Source organism: Perca fluviatilis, chromosome 7 (assembly GCF_010015445.1).
Source record: "Perca fluviatilis chromosome 7, GENO_Pfluv_1.0, whole genome shotgun sequence".
In the NCBI taxonomy this organism is placed as follows: Eukaryota; Metazoa; Chordata; class Actinopteri; order Perciformes; family Percidae; genus Perca; species Perca fluviatilis.
Genome location: NC_053118.1, coordinates 25,082,060 through 25,104,097, shown reverse-complemented (window position 1 = coordinate 25,104,097; position 22,038 = coordinate 25,082,060). Strand labels below are relative to the sequence as shown.

Genomic DNA, 22,038 nt, shown 5'->3' with positions numbered 1-22,038 from the left:
AGAAGCAGCATCAAAGGTTTGGACAAATACAGGCCTACAGTACTCGAGTTCTGTTGTCTGCACCAGGTGATACCAATTAATGAGTACTTAAGATGTAAGCTTTTTTTCTTCTTCAAATAGACCTTTTTTTATGGCAGACATGTTGACATGTCATAGTAGGAAAAGCACAGGTGTATTCAAAACCATTAATTATGGCTGCATTCCACTTAGGAGAGGCCCTGGTAATTGTGCATGCTGACTCACTGAAATAGTCAAAAATGAAATATTGAAGTTATGGCAGCATACTTTGTATTAATTATTTTCTAGGTCTCATGTCCTAATTTTCTAGCCTGGCTATCACCAGACCTTGAGCTGCAAGGCGAAATCAAATCGCCGGCAGATCGGGCTGGGTTTACCCAATCTACTAATTTTCCTTTTTTAAAGAAGAAATAGTATTAATAGTACTAATTGCATGTTTTTTTCCCCTTCTGTACAAAACACACTCACAATCATCTTTATCAGACTTTATTTCAGCCGACTCCAGACCGAAAATCTTGACGCAATCTTTTGTACAACACTGTTCCCTTCTTCAAAAACAAAAAAATTAACAACAAAAGTTATGTACAAAAATGTTAAAAAAAGAACATACAAGGATACAAGACAAAGAAACAATAGTAATGCTTGTTTGTGGAGGGCTGTTATAAATAGTGCCAGCATTTATTTGAGCTTTAGTTGGCTTAACTATGCTGCCATTATTCAGTTCATTTTGTTCATTCGATAAGAAGGCAGTAGCATCATTCTGAGTTCATCCATGACACTGTGTGCCATCTGAGGCTGGATGACATCCCCTCTTAGTGTTTCACATGAATAATGGGGCTCATTGCCTCCATGCAGTGCAAAAAAGGAAAACAAAGAGAAAACAATGAATAATAACATCAACACCAACCAGTGAACAAGTAATTCAGTGTCACTGAAAATAAAAATGGTGTCAAGTGTTCTTGAAATATCTCACCAGGAGAACGCTTTCCATTATCATTGTAATTTCAATAGAGTAACATTTTCCAACCATACTGTATTTTTCTTCTTTTCACATCCAATTTTTTTATATATCAAATTGCAGCTATGATTGGCTAATACAATCACCTAAGCAGACAAGTTGCCTGAAAAAAGCAGTCCAGCAAAACTAGCCAAACACCAACATACATTTCATCAAATTAAAATCATTCAACAAAATGTAATGAAATGTTTTAAATGGACACATAATTTCTTCATTTTTTATGGACGAGTTCTGTTAAATTATTAAATTATCAGTGTCAGGAAGTGAAGACTAATATTGAAAACATTATCCATTTTTTTTTTTTACAAAAACAACTCATGAAACAAAAAGGAGAATATGTTATTGTTATTAAGTGTAAGTAAGCCAGTCGACTCACACACAAGGCAAGAAGTGAAGGCCGATCAGAAGCACAGAAAAACAAATAAAAGTGTAAAAGAGCAGGTGAATGAATATGCAAAGACATACTCAGGAGTCTGTTTAACATAAACATGTAGCTTAGTAGCCTGCCATATATTGAGTTACAATTATAAATCACTTAAATTGACTGATATAAAAAAAAAAACAAAAAAAAACAAAAAAAACATCTCACAAGCAACTTTGACTTTTTACCTGCGCTGAGCTGACAATCAAAATCTTGCACATTATGCTGAACCAATTTAAGTCTTTGTTCTCAATGACAAGTTTGATTGTCACTTTTTGGGGTATAAAGCACATGTTGGTTCCAAAGAGAGCGGCTGTATTTTTAAAACCTCTGTTGATCAGTGAGAAGAATTTTGGCAACAGTCCAGCTTCAGTCTTTGTATGAGACTGACTGTCGAGTGTGCTCATACCTCTTTAGTGATCACAGACAGGATGCAACATTGTTTTGTTGATACGTATAGCAGTTGTAGTGCATTCTAGACACAGCTCGCTTGGTCACGTGAAGCACTGAATTACAGTACAGCAAAACATAATACAATAAAAGACACTAAATAATTCATTATACAGTGTATGTACAACTCTGTTCAAAATGCTCATGTTAACTGACTGTATCATAACTCTTTATTTTGGACTTTGTTTTTGTCTTGCAGCTTTCAGAAAATTAATTCATCAAATATCAAACACTTCACAGATATATCCCATCTCTTTTATCCCTGTCCTCTTTAAATTCTATTGTTTTTTCCCTACATAGCCATAGTGGTCAGGTGTTGATGCCCTAGCAGCCCCTTGCGCCCTGTTCCCGCCCCTGGGTGCCCCCCTCCATTGCCATGGCCACAGTATTCTTGCAGGTTCTGACGCAAAGTAACCAGTGCAGAGCCCAGACAGGCACGATTTGGAGCTAAGACACCCCCAGGCAGCTGGAAGAGGACAGTGGCCACCCCAGCCATGCCGTCATCTGTGGGCTCTAGGGTGATGGGCCCTACCTTAAAGGTGGAATAAGAAAAGCCCATGAGCTGAGAGAGGAAGGGGTCAGAGCGGCAAAAGTGCTGGTAGCCGCTGTATGTTGATGGGTGGTGATGGTGTGAGGCCGGGGTGCCAGATGTGGTGCTGGCATAGTGGTGGGTGTTCAAGTAGTGCAGCGGCAGGTGCTGGCTACCGTTGCCCCCTCCACCCAGGGTGAGGTGATGGTGGGCTGTGGGTCCAGAGCCTGGGTCATGTTTGTAGGAGACAGCTCCTGCCCTGCCCCTCTGGCCCACCACCACTCCTCCTAACTTGCTTGTGCGGGCATGAGCAAGCGATACAGTGCTGCCCCCCACCCCTCCACCAGCTGAAGGCAGGTAGATGAGCTGAGGCTCTTCCGGCTCAAGGTATATGGTGAGTTTAGCAAAGGGCCTTGACGCCATCTTGGTCATCTCCTGGATGTGGCGACGCTGCTCCCGACGGAAGTCCAGAAACTGCTTAACCTTCCATAAGAGGACGCAGACCGACAGGAAGAGGAAAAAGCAGGAGAAGAAAACTGAGAAGAAGACAAAAAGATCGATGTGGGCTTGGTCCTGTCGCAGAAACAGCAGGCCCTGGGACTCTCCCTGTCTTTCGGCAGTCCCCACACCTCTCAGAGCGATGTAGAAGCGGCTGGATTTCAGAGAGTGCACCTCATGGGGGAAGGTGATGACCACACGATCTCGAACACCACGGACAATCAGCACTGTCTGTGGTTTCCACACAGTGATGTAGGTGATGAGTCCTTCAGCCCGCGCCTCCGTAATTTCTCTCTCTGCCCCTGAGGGTTTTGCTTGCAGCTGCAGGGGATTTTGGGAGAGCACGGGACCCCCGAGACTGGATGAGGCATTGGCAAGCACCTTTATAGGGGACGGAGGTGAATCCTTATCTACACCGGTCGTTGTCCCCCGAGTTACTGCTTCTTCCTCGATCCTGATGGTGTGAATCCCTGTGTATCGGTCTACATCCACAATGAAGATGTCATGAGAGTTGGACACATACACTTCCACCTCACCAAAGGTAACATCAATGGTGACCCGAATGTCCACATTGGTGAACTTTGGCTGTGCAGAGAAAAACACAGTTCGCCCCTTGGGCAGGTTGCGAATGGTGGGATCATGGAAGCAGTTGGTCTGGGATGTGGGGTCAAAGCAGCACTCTGTGTCAACGTTGAACTGACGATAGCACTGACGCCCGTTCACCGGTGTGCCATTGAAGGAGTCTTTGCACTTGGCACACTGAATAGAAGAGCACAACAAATACAACTTGAGCAAAACCCGACAATGTATAGGACAGGGTCACAAATGTTTGTCTCGATTCTAAATTTTGCTTTTATCAATGCAGAGAAAGAAAATCAAACATTATATTGTGACCAGGGCAACGTTCTGTGTGGAGAATATGTTAAATATAACTTTGCAAAGTGAAACCCTTCTTCCATAATTGAAATGCATGTGCATACCTGTTGCCTGTAGCAGTCTTTCCGGTCACTCTGAGGGCTGCTGAGACAGGAGGAGGTCTCTGTGTTGTTTTGGCAAGGGCAACCTGTACCATCGTGTTCATTACATGTGTCTGCATGGCCATTACACTGACACCTGCAAGGAAGAGGAGAAAATACACTAAAAAGGAGAAATACAAATACTAAAGAGGAGAAGAGAGAGCTTATTGAGCTAATAAGTCTGTTGCTTCTAGAAGCATTTATACCGATTGTCTTTTTTGCAATGTTTGCCCATCTTATTTATCTAACTTATAGGAAGGGGTGGGGAATTTTCATCTCATGACTAGCATTTTTTTTTTTTTTGCTGTAAAAAAAATTCCCTCTGATGGCATGGTTAGTTTAAAGAAGCATCAGCATTTAGTTGCATCAATATACAGTAGCACTGTATATTGATGCAGATTATATCTGAAAGGCCTGGCATTGTGTCAACCCAAAATAATGGTAATTGTGGACAATGCCAAAACATTCAGTATAAAGTAGGGGTGCACCAATTCGATATTAAGATTGGATATCGGTCCCGATATTGACAAAATAGCTGGATTAGGGATCGGAAGAATTAACAGATCCATGGGCCGATCCAGTTTTGTTAGTTTTTTTCCCCTCTGTCGCACGTGTGTCGCATGCTGGAAGAGTTGAGTGTACAAATAAATAATAATTCAATACATTACATCTATGTTATTTTGTCTTAGTTAGGAAAGTAATGTTTAGTTAGGAAAGTGTGGTGCTGTTAGTCTCTTCCACATGGTGGAAGGAAGGTATAAGGTGAAAGGTATACAGTGTATTATTAATTCAACAACGGTATCGGATCAGTATCGGGTATCGACAGATACACAAAGCCCTGACATCGGTATCGCTATTGGGACTGAAAAAGTCGGATCGGTGCATCCCTAGTATAAAGCACATTTTTAAAACATTTAAAAGCTCGGCATATAACATATAAATGCTTTGTAATGTTGGTCACATCATGGGAATCCATTGACTGCTGAGCATCAAACATTACTCACTTTTCACACTTCCCCGGCAGCAGGAAGAAGCCGCTGAGGCAGCTCTCACACTTGTCCCCCACACTGTTGTTTTTGCAATTCACACAGACAGCATGCTCTTCTGTGGGACCCTCAGACACCCAGTTCTGAATCTGATAAAGGGACAAAGAGAGATACAAGAGTAAGCACAACTGGTGTATTTGTTTTTAACATATAATAAAGGAGAAGACCACAAGGACAGCAGACACTTACGCTGTTGGGGTCCAGAGGGAAGAGCCGTGGATTCTCAAGGGCCTTCTTAAGTTCATCTCCGGATAAACACACAGCACTGTTTCCCCTGCAGAACTCCCGACATGGACGACAAGTGCCGCCCCCCTTGGCAGAGCCCACAAACAGGGGCTTACACTTCTCACAGTGCTTTCCCTGAAATTTTATGAAAAATTAATCATCCCCAGTGGACATGGAAAAACTTTGTTCACAGTATGTGCATGTTTTTTTACTATGAGCACTTACTATGGTGTTATTGTGGCACTCAAGGCAAACATCTGGTTTGCTGACACCAGCGCAGTTGCTGTGTTTGTTGCAGCTGCACTGAGAAGAGCAGTTTTCCCCCACAAATCCAAAGTGACACTGGCAAACTCCTGGGGACACGCACGTCCCGTTCACACAACCTTGTGCACAAACTGGCTCACACTGACCAGAAACCCTGTACAGCAAAAAAACAAAAAAGAGAAGAATTTAGTAAACCTGTACAGTTTCTACCCAACGCAATACATTATTTCTTTGTAAATATCCTTGTGTATTCTGCACCTGAGTCATAAACGCTAACTCCTAATCCTACCTGCTGAGTATGTAACCCTGTTTGCAGGTGCAGTGATATCCCTGGGGTTGGTCGTGGCAGTCCTGGGTGCTGTTGCAGTGGTGATGGCCGTTGGCACACTCATCCTCCTCTGGACAGTGGAGGAAGGACCAGCTGCTGTTTCTCAGGGGGCAAACGCCCTCACTCACACCTGGGAGACAAGAATAGAGGAAGGTGAGTGAACCACACATGAGAAAAGCAGAAATTTTGATTAAGTGATAAATGTAACGCTGGACTGGTTACACTCCACAATGCTGAATTTCTTGAACAAATCAACTGAAGATATTTCTCACCATCAAGTCCTCCTTGTAAGCAGCGTCCAGCACCATTGCCCCCCCGAGTAGCACACCAGCCACACTGAGGCCTGGAAATGCACTGGGAGCACTGTGTGAGCTGGGAGCACTGGGGAGAGCAAGAGTCCCCCCCAGAGAGCAGACGACCGCACTGACCCGCCTCACATCGCAAGGGCACGAAAGACGGGCTCATGCACTAGCGGAAGGGGAAAAAGGTTAGCTGTATATGAACATGATCTTATTTAAAACAAATTAAAAAATAAATAAAAACTCATACAAAATACTCTGTAAAGCTCCGTAAAGTCTTACCTGCTGCAAAGCCATGCTCCACACACAGTGCTGCCAGCCCCCATCAGAGCCTCTGGAGCCCAGACAGAGGCTGCAATTATTGAGACTGTGGCAGGGTGGAGGGCACGGCATAGGGGGAGAAGACTCCACCTGCATTGGGGAGACGTTGAGCAGGGCGTAGCTGAAACACGTCCAGTCATAGGTGGGGTTCACACTCAGGATGCGCCTTGTCTCACCTGAAATGATCACAACACAGTCAACATGTTCTAGTGGAACACAGCCAACATTTAATTTATGATCTCCAAAATAATAATTCATCCATACGGGTGTGATAATCATAATTACTAAATTACAATTTCTAGTGTATTTCATGTTTTTTCGTACATTGACATCTTATTTATTTTCAGGTTTAGACTGAAAATTTTAACAAAAGAGCCTATAGGAAATTCATAATTTCCTCAACGCTCTTCAACACTATATTGCCCATACCTGTGCGTTTGAATTGGCGAGTCCACATGCATTTTCCGGAGGCAGTACACTTGGGGCAGTCAGAAGCCTCACAGCTGGTCTCAGTGCAGTTGCTGGACAGGAAGATCTCTCTCTGGTTGATCCGACAGTCATGTTCAGACGTACAGCTAACAGAACTGCTGATACAGGCACCCTCTGGACAGTTTGTGCACCACTTACACTGTAGAGCAGGCTGGGAAATTCAGTAAGGAACAGATTTTAGTTGATAGAAAGTAGTTGTCTCTGTTTGAGCTAGTGATTGCGTTACAGTAGGGGTGTTGTATATTACCTGTGATGTACTGGAGAATGTTTTAGGGTGTCGGGCGAGGCATTCACTGCAGGTCTTCAGTCTGCGACACTGGTCTGGCTGACGAGGGGTCGGGGAACAGGGAGACTGGCTTGTGAAGCAGCCCATTCTGACAGAAAGGGAGGTAGAGAATTGAAAGTTTGACACATTTTATTTAGTAGCTGCACATAACTTCAAGCTCAAGAACAGAGTGCTATTTATTTAGAGTTGCTTCCAGCCAATGTGTTACCTCTCAGCAGTATCAGAAGAAGCACAGGTTCCCCTACACCAGACGCAGCTGCCTGTGGTGGTATTGCAGGCCTCTGGTGTTGGCAGCAGTGCACAGGGGTCAGAGGGCACAGACAGGGTTAGGAGTCTGCCCAGTGTGACACCATTGAAGCCCCCTGACAGGAAGAGACGGCCACTCAAGCTTGTCATGGCAAGGGACACTGAACAATTTACTGGATCTCCTACAACTGAGACTGAAGCAAAGAAAAAAGTGATTAGGTTTTGGTATGGAAAATTTAGGATTTGACCATAATTGAATCTGCAGAAAGACACTAAGATGGTCACCTGGTTGTATCCAGGTGTTACAGTTGATCTGGTACAGAGACACTGAGTTACTGTAGTCTTCAGCTTCTGTCCTTCCCCCGACAATGACCATGGTGTCTTTGATCATGGCTGCAGCGTGGAAGAAACGGGACAGGGGCTGCAAAGCAAAGAGATGACACAGCAAGAATAGATAGGTTATTTATATGCAGTGGACTGATAGAAGATAAATGCTTGGCTTGTCTAATTTACTGGCCTGTAACAGGAGGGTAGAGACTAGATGAGGTCGGCGTCTTACCTTATTACCCTGTGAGGGCACCAGCAGAGACCAGGTGAGGTTGGGGTAGTACAGACTGTAGAGCTCTCCTGAGGGCTCCACAGTCTCCACGTGGAAGCGGTAGCCACCAAAGACATAGATGGCATCAGTCTGCTCATGGTAGACTGCTGAGTGGCCATATAACCCTGATTGAAGAACACATAAGGCAAAACAGGTTAAAGTGCAAAATTCAAAAGTGCATTTTCAAAATGCAATAGTAATGGAATTCTCTTTGAGGTTGACCAATACATTAATTATGTTTGTACTTATATATAAGTGGTGCATCAGTCAATAAGTTATTGACCAAGTAAGAACTATGTTACAACCCATAACAAAAGGCCTTAAAAACCTGTAGGTGGTGTGCCAGTGTGGGGGGCAATGGTCCAGTTTCCCGTATGAGGGCTGAACTCCAGCAGATGGTGGTTGAAGCCGTTGTCTGGAGAGTAACCTCCAATCAACAGCACAGAGGAGTCTCGGCGTACAGTTAAAGTGTGGCCCGACACCGGGGGCAGCACTGTGCTCTGTCAGAGATGGAAGAAAATGTAATTTACTAGGAGGTATAAAAACACTTATACACACATTTTGTATTTCCACAATAAATCTAATCCTAACCTTGTGCTCTCGCCAGACCAAACTGCTGAGATTAAGACTCCAGGTATCCATGGCAACACCGTTTTCAATGACACCGCCCACCACCAACATGAAGTCGTGACTGGCTCTGTGGCTTCCAGAGCCAGACTCATGACTGGTCAGCAGTGCAGAGGCGTGGTGATAGCGAGGACTCGGAGTCGAGCCTTCTTCCACAGAGCTTGTCAACATTTGGGTCCAACGGTGCTCTGACACAGAATATCTAAACAAACCAGGGACAAAATGCATTATTACGCATATATAGACATTACTTATACACACAGTATAACATCAAAAATGTTTTGTGACATTCATACTACTCAGAACACCCTACCTGTAGACATTTCCCAGAATGCCCTCTGACAGAGAGAGTCCTCCATACATCCAGAGGTTGCCCTGTGGTCCAGATACCAGAGAGTGGCCCATCCTGTGGAGAAACCTGTGGGCCTGGTTCTGTGAAGCAACAGTGCAAAATGAATGTGTGTTTGTGTGTGCTGGTGTGTAAGATTCATGAATTGTGCAGATAGATGTTTTTTTTTTTTTTACAGTTTATGTTCTGCCCCTACCACTGTCAGTTGTGTGTCCAGCAGTGTTTCCCAGACCAGACTGTTGGAGTCCCGAGGAACAGAGCAGTCTGAGCCAGCCCAGCTATCTGAGCACACACACACTCCCAGAGACTGAGACAAAAAAATATGTTGGTTAGCAATCTAGGAACATTTGTAACATTATTAGACACAATATTTTACAGAGGTCATTTCAGATTATCATGAACACATCACAAGAAATCTAACGGTAGAGAGAATAAAACTACAGTGTATGGTACTCTAACTGTAAATTTTGGACACAATTTCCATTCTTTAATAATTCCCAAACACATCTATTCCTAGAAATAAGTGATCCCTGTGCCCTAATCAAAAGTAAAAATTCTAAATATAAATTGTCACAACTCTTACTATATTACAAGCCCCTCTTCCTTCTGCTATTCCACAATCCTGAGGGCATATGGGCCGGTTGCACTGGGGTCCACCATATCCCTGAGGGCACTGACAAAGCCCCCCTTGGCACTGGGCTCCCGCTGGACACACAGGTGACCCCTCTTCACCCTCATCAGAGCTCTGGTGACACCGCCGCACCCAGAAAGATGCATTGAAGCCTTGAGGTTTGTTTGAGGAGACGTTGGCCTCAAAGTAGACGGAAATCACACCTGGTAGTAAAAGAGAAAATAGAATATAGAATATAGTGAGAGTGACATGGTGATTTTCGAGTCTGTGTGTTTAAATGCCAACTATAACTCCATTACTTAAAATAAGTAGATGTGGGTAAGAGTTTGTATAACATGTTTCAATGGTTGACAGCAAAATGACTTACCCAGTGCCCTGAGGGGAAGTAATCTGCTAGGTAATTAGTGGTTAATGTGTTCAGAGGAAATACCATTTTAATAGCTCAACTTTTGCTGTCTGCCTGTAATGGACAAGCAGATTTCTCCAGGCAAAAACATGTTCATTATTGAATGAATATATGGATGGATACCTGAGGTGGCCTCCACAGTGATAGGTTGAGTCCTTGTGGTGCCACAAAATGCCCCAATCAGGTTGTGATCTGAATGTACAACTCCATTGGCCAGGAAACGAGGGAGGCCGTCAAACACATAGACAAAGGAGCTCTGCAAAACAAAACAAAGGAAATTTAAGGGCGATAGTTATACAGGTAGGAATACTGACAATGGTTGATGCAACAGCACAGCTAACATGTTCATTTGCTTGTGTGTATTATCGTGTCATGTTTGTACTCACTTTACAACGTGTATGGGAGTCTGGGTGTAGAGTGAGGGCTACAGGGGGACACAGCTGTCTGGGCAGACAAGGTGCCAGGTTCTCAGTCACAGACAGGACCCACAGGCAATGAGAAAGTCCTCCGTTCCCTTCTGTGCCACTTCGCCAACCCAGAGAAGAGGAGAGAGGCATGGCAGAGGCGGAGGAGAGCAGCACAGAACGACCCTGGCACTGGCGGTAGCATGTGCCATTGTTCCTGTTGGAAAGAGAAAGATATCAGGATAGATGAGTCATGATGAAAGAATCTGAAGAAAAAAAAAATTTAAAATGCTTTTATCAATACCTTCTTGTAATCTCCACTCCTTGATTTCAAATAGTTTTCAATCAGTACAGACACAAAGAAATATTAAGTGTGTGTTACACTCAAGTTCTAAGACGAAGATCTTCTTACCTGGGGTCTCCGTAGTAACCAGGAAGGCAGGACTCACAATGTGGTCCCTGAGTGTTGTGGGTGCAGTAGCACTGGCCTGTCTGGTTGTGACAGTATCCTCGGAGAGGGTCGCCATGGCCGTTACACTCACATTGCACACAGCCGCCGCCACCAGCCAGCGCTGAACCAAAGCTACCTGGACGGCAGTGCTCACAGTGGGGTCCTGTAGTCCAATCTAAAAGACAAATTTTAACAAATGCAGTTTGACTTTACCGCGTAAATTGGCCTTATTCAGTATGAGTTTAATACAAAAGATGACTGAGAACAAGCTATTGAAACAAGCCATATATACAAGTCTCACCCTGGCATTCGTCACATATCCCTGGTGCAGTAATACAGGTGGAATGGAAGTTGCAGCCACAGTCAACGTCGCATTCAACACCACTGAGAACCAGAGTGGCGGGGTCAGACGTCCAGCCAAGGGAACATTCACACTCAAACCGCGGGCTGCCACTACATTGGCCCTCACGGCACTCATTGTAGCACCTGTGGAAATAGGAACAATTATGTTTGGGTGAAAATGTCCTTTAAAAAAATGATGACTAAATGGAAAATATGAAGATTTTTCACTCAAGAGTTGAAGGATGAATAAATAGAGGAACATCTTACGTCTGGTTGCAGTGCAGCGTGCCATCCCCTGTGTATCCTCTCTCACAGTGGCACTCATAGGAGGTCGGAGTGTTGATGCAGGTGGCGAAGGGGTGACAGTTGTGGAGACCCAGCCTGCATTCCTCTACATCAGGGCAGGTGGGGTAGGACCAGATTGCATCTTGCTCTTCGTCATCCAAGAGCTCCAGCTCCATCTCCATTTCCAGAGGTCGTGGCGGGGCCGAGGTCTGGGGCTCGGGGCTGGAAGAGTAGGACAAGGTGAACTGAAGTTGGACAGGTATACTATATCCATCTATATGTCCATCCACTGTGATATGGCTCTATGTAGAAGTTCTGTTTAAGTTTGGCAGGCATTCTATGGTATGTGAAGGTTTCAGAAAGTAAAGATCGTAAAGAAACAAAAAGCCATTCAATCATTTTTTCTCAAACGGATATAACTGATAACATTGAAATGTTTTCTTTTAATACATAGACTGGGACAAGTGGATTTTATAAGTCTTGCAAATGCATTTTGTCCTATCCAACTTGGAGTAATTGTATTGTAAAAAAACAAGTTAAGGACCCCTTCCTCTTCAAAGAAGTGAACCACCACAAATACATTTACAACCTGTGAAAAACACTCCATCCATAATATTTCATTTTAAATTACCAATATAACAAAACAAAAAAAACTTCCTTACGAGAAAAAGGCACCTACTTACTGCATCAAAGTCATGAAAGTGTAATAAGAGATATCTTACTTTGCAGCCTGCACTTCAGCCACAGCCACACTACAGTTATATACCAAGGGGTCATCCATTCCTGCCCAGTCTCCCCTCAAACATCTGAAAAGATGAGTAAACCATGAATGAATACAAGAAGACAATGACTATTAACATATCAGACATTTTATAACAAAAGGGAATTATCAATAAGTACATCAATCTGTACAGAGTAATTGTCAAAGTATTTGTTAGTTAAATGTGTGCCATACTTACTTTCCAATTGTGGGATTGTTGTAGTCACCACACCAGCCACACTGGAATGTCCGCAGGCAGTCTGTGCACGTGTTTAAAGCTGAACATTGCTTACACTGGGGAACCGAATGAACACTGACAAGTAAGAGAATAAGAAAAGAGAATATTAGATTAATGATTTAGGTTCAATTCAACTCACTGACAAAATATAACTAATTGCACTCAAAAGAAGTTATATTTAAAAATTCTGTCAGTTCTTTGTCTTATTTTTGGTTTACATAATGGGAGTGTAACAGGAAAGCAGTTAACTGTATGTGCAACTGCAAATAGTTATGTGTATTAACTGTCAGCTGAAAATAAAACAAAACAAGTCTTAAAAATGTCTTTATTTTACCTGTCGTACCAGTCCCTGCACTCTCCATAGGGGTATTTTGTGAGGTAGGCAGCAAAATAGAAGCAGGCCTGGGCTGACTCACACCATGCACACTGGCTGGAGTTAGAAAGACACTCACCACACGTCCTTCTCCTTTGCAAAAAAAAAAAGATGTGAGTTAAGGTTCTTGTTACACACAAAAATATAAACAACATATGAAAATATAGTTTTTCAACTTACTGGTTGCAAACTTTAGGACAAGCCCTTGAGTCACGTATGGATCCGTCTAGTCTTCCCCGTCGACTGCATTGGTAGTCGCCTTTCTTGCTGGAGTTTATTTGCCACTCACAAAAAGGGTCCTGCAGGCCAAATTGAGCTTTGCATGAGTCAGGAATACAGCAGCTCCAAATTAAGTTATATAATAATATCAGTAGCATAGTGACACTTTGTTAAAATGAGGGTGTTATCTGTGATGTACCTGAGTACAAGCAGAGCAGTCTCTGTACTCTTCACACAAGGTGCAGTGCTGGGGTGCCAACAGCAGATGGCGCTGACCATCTCCCTTGCCTTCCCTGTTCTCTCCCTCAGGGCAGGGCTCGAGGTCTGGGTTGTCCCGCAGCAGGCAGCGGGACAAAGACGGGCACCAACCACAAGACTGATCGGACAGACAGGCCAGACAGGACATGTATGCTGAGCAGGAACCTGAGCGGTAAGGCTCCAGGAACAGGAAGGAGATCTCCTAAAGGGAGAGCAAGTTATGAGGGAAAGGGCATATTAGGTAAGAGTTTAGCTTTTCTTTTACTACTGAATGAAACCCATTGTTTGGAAAAATGACAGAACCACAAGCAGTGGTTCTTTCATTTCAGTTCTTTCATACAGTTTCTTTTACTTTCACTGCTTATGCAGGTTAAATCTCTTCATCTCTTCTAAAAGCACAGGTTTAACTGTGCCAGTACTCACACTGCCTCCAGGCAATGTTCTGTTCCATATCAGGGCCATCTCACTGGTCTGTCCTGAGCCAGAGTTGTTAAGGTAGCCCTCAGCCTGAACAAGGTAATGGTTGCCCCTGGTCAGGTTAGAGAACAGTCTACTCCCATCTGTGCGAGCCAGCAGCTTCAACTCCTTCTCCTGCTGGGCTGCCCAATGACCCACCACCTCCTGCTCCGATAGGTTAAAGATATATAGAGAATTAGAGAGAAAGAAAAAGTGGACAAGAGTTAAGTAAGGCTGGCAATAAATAAGTGCTGCTAAGTTAAAAATATCTCAGTCATTAATATACATCATAGGGTATTTAAATTAAATTAGCATTCTGGAAATGTACATAATGTAATATTCCATTATGAGTCAGTGCATTTAAATAGAAAATGTACACAATCACAATCTAATGCAATATTTTTCCACATTCCAATACACTATTGTGGGTGTTTAATTATTAGGAAACTTCAGCAGCAAAACTGTCAAAAAACATACATAGTTTTGTTGTCAAGTAAGGTAAATGTAATTTCTAGCAAGCAAAGACACAATGTCCTGCACTTATTACTCCTGTGGGGATGCCTGCCTTTCCAACAGTCACAATGTTATTCAACATGGTGCTAAAATCACTACATTATGTCTAGTGAAAATAATATTATAAGACACGTGTTACATTCTCGCATTGACAGTGCTCTGGTTTACTGGCATTTCTTTAAACCAATCACAATCATCAAGGGCGATGCTAAGCTCTGCACGGAGCCGCTGCAAAATAGCCTCGGGAAGGAACTTGTTTTGGTAGAACGTGTACGTTCAAAAGTTGTTTTAGTCGTGCAACAGAAAACTCAGATTGGACAGATAGTCTAGCTAGCTGTCTCAATTTACCCTGCAGAGATCTGAGGAACAGTTAACCATAGTCTTCATAAATTCCAAAAAAAGAGTTAAAAATTCCAAAACAAAGAAAGCAGAAGGAAAAGGACATTGCCGAAAAGACGGCGGAATTTCCTGCGGCACCAGAGCAATCGCGGAGGTGGAACGTCGTGGATATAGACTACTTCTAGAACAATCCTGTCAATACTTTCCAATTTCAGATGAGAAATTTATTTTAAAATAATTTATTGAATTTATAAAAACACAAAAAGTGTTGACATGCACTTTCCCTCACCAGTTGGCTGGAGTTGGGCCCTGAAGCCATTCGGGCCTCAAAGTGGAGCCTTTGGATGCGAGCCCACATGGAGACAGACTCGGTGGGAGGGGGTGCAGGTGGAGGGGCCCCCCACAACGGGTGGATGAAGCCCCTGAACTGTAGGGCTACATCCATTTCTGTGGTGGGACTAAGGATGATGGTGGTGCTGCGTAGGATGGACACCTGGCGAAGGGGTGAGGAGGATGGAGGATAGGGGGAGGACGAATGGAAGTGGAAACACATCAACAGAAGGACTATTCTCTACAAACTGCTTCCCAAGTTTGACAAACTACTTAAAAAAGGAATGTTCTCTATGAGCGCAATAAAACACAACAGTGGAAAAAGAACAACAAAAGAGAAGTGAGCATTGAAGCCAAGAGGTTGAAAAGCCAAAAGCACAAGCTAGAAATTCACAATAAAAGAGAAACGCTCAGAATATTCAAGTTGGAGAACTAGAGTGCAGTCAAAGTGTCAAAGCAATGTTGGAGGAAGGAAGGAGGGATAAATATAAGCAGAAAAGGGAAGTAATTACAACCAGTACAGTTAGCACTTGAGATTTGGACTCCGTACCTTGTCAGGCTGGGAGTCGTTGCGGGGGTGCTGGAAGGTGAGCAGGTGCAGTCCCGGGACATAGTTCTCGGTGCGACAGGAGTGGAGGGAGGTTAGGAAAAGGGTACGCTCCCCCCACCAGCCGTACGCCCCTGAGATCTGGTCCACACGGCACGCACTTCGCTCTGTGAGACCGAGAGGGAGAGGTCAGCATACAAAGAACACATCTGACCTCCACAAATATCGTAATACAGCCGATTTCTAAAGTGTTCTACTGTACTGACACAAATCTGATCTGTGACTTTTGTGTGACGTGTGTTCAAAAAGAGTAAAATGACATGACCTCACTGCACCAAAGGAAGGATGTGATTGGACAGGCAAGTCAAATCATGGTCTGACTAGCCTGTACAATCTCAGCTGGGTGTAGTCACATCACTGTGCTCCATCTCTGAAACACGCCCAACATAAGTCCCTCCCCATGTCATATTTTTTTCAGTCTGAGGCTTAGCCCTTATCTTTTGCCCTCCTTCCTCCCTCATTGGGTCTCACCTGACACTGGTAGGCAGGACTCATTCTGAACACACCAGCCAAATTCACCAGGGGCACGGGCCAGAGAAGCTAGAGTGCCACTGAACACCAGGCAGGACTGGCAATCAGACAGGAAGCGAGCCAGGCCCAGGCAACCAGTACTGCCACACTGTGAACACAAAAGAGGGGTTATAAAATTGCACTGGTAATCCTGACAAATATTCATACAGGAACTTCAAAGTGAAAGAAATGTTTAGGTGTCTCACAATGTAGTAATGGATATACAGTACCAATAATATTTGTACGCTACATTTCTATGAATAAGTCAAAGAGAGTAAACCACAAGGCTTGCTGAGGAAAGTGTTACCGGATTAGTTGGCTGGTACTCTCGACAGCGGCCTTCACACCAGCTGCACTCTGGGTTCTTAAGGCACATACTTTCGTCTAGCGCCTCAGCACAAACAGCATCCTAATAATGCAACACACATACATAGAGTTTCACAACAATTTAATTATTCCTAGCTGCTCTTATTCAAAACATTTTTTTTTTCAGCCTTTCCAATGATAGGACTTCCAGTTTTCTTGTTTTATGACACTTTCACTCACCCTGTCACCTTGATCGCTACTGACGAACAGTGGAACTTTGTAAGCCACCAGGTCTCCACGGGCAACGCCACTGTAACCCCCAGCAACCAGTAGCACTCGTCCCTCCATCACAGCAGCAACATGCGAGTAACGCCCCCTTACAGAATCCCCTCCTTAGAAAAAAATGAAAGTTTTGTAGGCAATGTACGTGTAGATGCTTAATAACAACCAAAAAAGAAACAAGCTGTAGATAAAACTGGACTGTGTGTGAGAGTCTACGGGAACTCACTAAGTGACCATCTCTCCCCAGCAGATACCCATTGGTGACAGCCCAGATGGTAAAAGAAGATCTCCTCATCAAAGCACTTCTCCTCTTGGTAATGAATATGTACATTCCCCCCTGAGAGAGAAAGGCAGGAAGAAAATAGATAAATATACACATGACAGCACTAATTAAAGAGAATTATGTTAATTTACTTCATGCTTACCATAGACCACCATGTAGTTTCCAATGACGGTGGCTGAGTGGAAAGCTCTCTCTCTGGGGCCAGTTGCTGGGAAACGGGAACGGAAGGATGTCCAAAACCGCCTGTCCACGTGGAACACGTCTGTGTTGTTCACCCTCACACTAAACCTTAAAAAAAATATATACTTTCAGAATCTATAAAAGATGCTGTACTGTATATATATTGGTATTCAAAATGTTAGGTAACTAACTTGTTTCATCATTTCAAACTACTTCTACTATTCTTAGCTTAACTTATCTTTTTCTGGAGTGCCTTAATTTAACAAGTTTTAAAACAGAAATCACGTTTTATCTAATCACAAAGGACAAAAATAGTTTACAATTAACTTGATGTGTATGTGTAAGGAATAGACAAAAATATGACGTGCAATCCCCAAACAAAAAAAAGATACATTCCAAAACTAGACAGCAAACTGTTCCCCTTCCTCATTAGCAACCACAAATACAGAAGTGTGTACGAAATGTTTCTACCGGCTGTGTGTGTGTGTGTGTGTCTGTGTCTTACTGTATGCCTTATGCTAACGCAAAAGAGGGTGTGTACCTGGCAGTAGTAGGCCTGTGGCCTCCGTAGACCAGCAGTGTCCTGGATGGGCTGTGGAACACCATAGAATGGCCGGCAGTGGCCGGGGGCTTCCCACCGGTGGGCTGAACAGTCTCCCACCGTCCAGAGCCATGCAGGCCGAACCGATACAGAGAAGAGGAAAACATATCCTCCTCAGTGCGACCTGGGATATAAGAAAGATACTGCTTAGTACGATTCATGTTTTTAAGGGATATATGTAATCCAAACATAGACTGCCACGTGACAATATAATATGAAACCCACCTCCAAATACATAGAGATAATTGTCTACTACAGCTGCAGCGTGATTGGCCAGTTTAGGAGACCCACGTGAATTTGAAAAGCCATGCTGTTGCCAGTCATCTTGAAGTGGCCGGTACATCCAGACATCACTGGCCAGGGAGCCGTTAGCTAGCTCTCCTCCAAAGATAACCATATTACCCATCCACTCTACTGCTGTGTGGGAATGACGAGCCGCCTGACAACAGAGGAGAGTCACAGTGCAGGAATGAAGTGAATAAAAAAGAAATGTAAAATAATAAATGGGAGCACTTATATTCACATTGAATCAGGCACTTGGGAGAAATCAGGAAATAGGAGTAGACATTTACATGCACTGCAATAACCTGATTACGAAAAAAAACTTCATTTACACAGTTTGACAGTGAACAGATTTATGCATAACCATATTTTTTAACCACACATTTTTTGTGAATTTGTCATATGACGCTGTGGGCTGGGGAGTTTTTTTGCCAGGGTATCTGAACTGAAAACATAGTGAGAGGATAGGGCAACAGGCTTAACAGTGAAATCATTGTGCATTTGTATTTGAACTATACAAATGATCTACTGTTCAGCTGTGGAAACCCACTTTGTAGGACTTCATTTTAGCTTGAGTTTAATGCTGATAGTAATCAGGTCAGTTGTGCGCATGGAAACACAGTATATGAGGTGCAAGAGTTAGCAAAAACTGTGCGTGCATGTGTGTGTGTGTTTATGCGTGCGTTCGTGCGTTTATCCACAAACCACTTACAGGAGAGTGACCATAAGACCTGCTTTCCCATTGGTTGGATGTGAAGTTATATTTGATCAAGTCACCAAGAGCTCTGTTCAGGTCAAACCCTGGAGGAAGATAAGTAATATTCAAACATGATGTCATTAATCAAACACACTATCGTATACTAGAGAAGAGTAAAAGTCAAATAAGGGACTGCAGCTAAATCAAATACAGCAATATTAACATCGGTTAAAAGCCATCCCTTAAAAGAATAGGAGTTCTATGAAGTGATAAAAAGTGTTACAAGTTAGAATTTAATTAATCTGCCAAAGAATAAAGGACTATTAACTTACAACAAGTGTGTTAAAAAAGGGGGTGGAAGGTGGGTTTGTTCAATTAATATCAAAACATCAGTGTAAATTAGGAGTATGTCACTCTCACCGCCAAACAAGTACATGGCTCCAGTGGAGGACAGGTACACGCCAGCAGAACCCGTCCTAGGAGGCGTGTAGGGGTTTTCCTCACTCACACGCCACCACTGCCCTGCCCCACTATCATCATGGAAACCAAGCTGGCAGCTGTGACCCAGGAAGCCTGGGTTACACAGACAGCGCTCTCCTTTCTGAGAAAAAACATGAAGAATAAGACTAAAATGCACACATGACAAATATAATTAAAGCATATTCAGGGAAGGATGAATGACTCTTTGGTTAAAGACTGCTTTGTGTGTTTATAAAACATTCCCCATCGCTTCTCTTACCTGGTCACACTGGCCATTCACAGAACAAGCCTGGGAGCAAAGAGGGGTTGTACAAGCTGCATCTCCCCAACCCTGATGGCAGTGGCACTTTGATGTAGAGGAATCACAGCGGCCATGACCACCACAGGCTCCAGGGCACACAGAGAAGGTGTAAGTTGCATTGAAGCCAAGGAGGTTGTAATTAGCATCACTAAAAAGATGAAGCAGCATCTGGAACAAGGACATTAAGTAACGGTCACAAAGTCAATATTTGCCACAGAATGCTTAGAATGCTTCAGAGTTTCTTTCTTCGTGTCTTAATTGGTTACCTTGCCAGACTTGGCTTCAATGGGTTGAGGCAGAGTGTTGCCACTCAGGCTGGCAAGTAGAGGGCTCTGGTAGGAGTCTCCATCATACACAAACAGGTAATCATAGGTACACTCTGTGTCCATGAAGGTGAAATTTAAGACAATGCGGTGACTGTTGCTGGGAGCTGGAAGATATTAAAAGTTGGGAGATAGCTATATTAGGGAGATTAAATAACAGTCTATTGGATACTTATTTGTTTTATGGTCAAATTTCCTGTGCACAAGACAATATCTTGGTTCATTATACCTTTGATAAGCCACTCGCAGTTCCCATTGACAGAGTAGTTTCCTGGTCCATCTGTGACATAACCTGGTGGGCCCCTCAACACCTGCCTGTGGCCCTTGCAGTCCCCTGTGTGGCACGAAGGCAACTCAGCGAAGAGAAGAACCACCAGGATGAAGGAGACAGGGCAGGAGGACGACATCACTGGCACCGCCTGAATAATGGGAGGCACAAGGTGAAAGAGAATAATTTGGTGTGGGTCCTAACAGACAGATTATCCCCCAAAATATGTAGCAACATCATGCAGCAAATGGGGGCCAAGCACCTAGCTACGTTTCAGTTGATAGACCACTTGATTTACAACACAAGACAAAGGAACTATGCCAGCAGGATAGAGATGATTGTTTCTATAGAAATCCAAGAATTCATGTAGCCTGGTGGTCCCATAAGACTTCCTGTGGCCCGTGCATCCCCCTGGCCGTTAACGTAATTCTCTTTTTGCTGTAAATTCCAGTTAAAGTTTACCCTTCTGTAAACTGCAATGCATTCACACTGCTGAACTGAACAGACCTGAAGGTGCAAAATGGCAATGCTTAATTACGAGACTCTGAGGCAGTCTCTGGGGAAGAAATTATTCTGATCGAGCTAACATCTGTTAGCCCAATGTACAGTAGCATTAGCTAGCTCACTAACGTTACCAGTGCACCAATCTCACAAACATAACAGTAACGTTACGCGAAGGTTTTTACACATGTGGCTTTTATACAAAGAATGCCAGCTACCAACACATCGTGTATTGACTGTATGTCTTACATCCAATTAGCTTAAGGATAAAACAACTAGCTAGCTAGTATCAGCAACAAGGAGCTCTCCTCAGGCTATCACAACAAAGCTAACGTTGCTAAGATAGCTAGCTGAATACCGTTCAGTCAGAGGCCGTTAGCTGACTAGCTAGTTGGAAGGTTAGCTACATTTAAATGATAACACTCACCAGTTCCCGTCTCTTTGGCCTCATGGTAATTTACATTTTCGGTGACCCTTTAACGCTAACGTTAGCTTCTACATGAGCTAACCTATGGCTAGTGGGTGCTCAAGACTGACAGCTAGCTGAATTAGCTAGCTAGTAGCTAACGTTACTGCCTTGGAATCAATGCAGAGGGCAGTCCTGACTGGGGGTACAGCAGAGAGATCTGCAGCTGGTCCGTTAGCTAGCGGTAGCGGCTTGGTTAAATCCAGATGCGCAATCGTCAGTGGCTGCAAAATCTACCAGGAAAATTCACACTTGAGAGTAATTCATCATAATGTAACTTCGAAATAATGTTTCTAAAACTCGGCCGTTACACTAGTTTCACATAGCTAACAACGACATCTTTTAACGGCATCGACCTGATTCCTACAGGGACAGATGTCCCCGTTGTTTTGGTGTTTATGGCTGTTAGCAGTAACCGGTGGTTGCCAACACAAAAGACAGCGCCGCTAGTGGCATGTCCCACCACTGCCATCCAGCGGAGAGGAGAAACAACGTTTAAACATCTGGAAATTATAGTGGAAGTATTCAGATCCTTTACTTAATAAAAATACTAATATTCTGTTAACAGTAAAAGTCCTGCATTGAAAATGCTTCTTTAAGTAAAAGTATGTAAGTACTAAAAGTAGCCTACTCAATGCAGAAACATTCTCACATTTTTGAAACTGGAAACGATCCAAAACAGTTCTGTCAGTTAACTAAGTGTTTAATAGGATAATTATTTAACTGGACTTGTAGGCCTGTATATTGTTGGGCAGTTTAATTTATAATAAAACATCATATTTTATAAACATGTGTTTTGTGTGGAAAACATAATTTGTAAAGTAACTAGTAACTAAAGCAGTCCGATTAAAAATGTTCCTCTGAAATGTAGTGGAGTAGAAGTAGAAAATGGCATGAAAAGAACAGAATCAAGTAAAG

General features: G+C 43.3%; 1 protein-coding gene across 1 annotated transcript; it reads right to left on the bottom strand.

Annotated features, from left to right (window-relative positions):
* Nucleotides 1–488: 488 nt before the first annotated feature.
* On the bottom strand, nt 489–21,556 carry megf8 (multiple EGF-like-domains 8). Its single transcript, XM_039805364.1, has 44 exons — nt 21,082–21,556; nt 20,115–20,304; nt 19,829–19,992; nt 19,521–19,730; nt 19,202–19,382; nt 18,797–18,885; nt 18,028–18,241; nt 17,743–17,926; nt 17,164–17,309; nt 16,965–17,075; nt 16,697–16,848; nt 16,458–16,559; nt 16,112–16,259; nt 15,584–15,747; nt 14,993–15,196; nt 13,819–14,016; nt 13,337–13,597; nt 13,099–13,217; nt 12,880–13,011; nt 12,507–12,620; nt 12,270–12,353; nt 11,530–11,769; nt 11,222–11,406; nt 10,882–11,095; nt 10,452–10,686; nt 10,189–10,321; nt 9,612–9,862; nt 9,225–9,335; nt 8,993–9,111; nt 8,644–8,881; nt 8,381–8,552; nt 8,014–8,177; nt 7,740–7,875; nt 7,417–7,648; nt 7,170–7,296; nt 6,863–7,073; nt 6,395–6,609; nt 6,086–6,281; nt 5,775–5,943; nt 5,447–5,639; nt 5,186–5,356; nt 4,955–5,085; nt 3,915–4,047; nt 489–3,693 (listed from the first exon to the last, which is right to left on the bottom strand). The coding sequence occupies exons 1-44, from the start codon at nt 21,103–21,105 to the stop codon at nt 2,200–2,202; spliced, it is 8,661 nt and encodes a 2,886-aa protein (XP_039661298.1). The 5' UTR covers nt 21,106–21,556; the 3' UTR covers nt 489–2,199.
* Between the last annotated feature and the right edge of the window lie 482 nt (nt 21,557–22,038).

Coding starts and splice junctions, on each gene's coding strand:
- megf8 (XM_039805364.1), bottom strand. CDS start 21,105: ATGAGGCCAAAGAGACGGGAACTG. Junction 13,598..13,818: donor GAACATTGCCTGGAGGCAGT/GTGAGTACTGGC, acceptor CTCTCCCTTTAG/GAGATCTCCTTCCTGTTCCT. Junction 7,074..7,169: donor CATTCTCCAGTACATCACAG/GTAATATACAAC, acceptor TGAATTTCCCAG/CCTGCTCTACAGTGTAAGTG.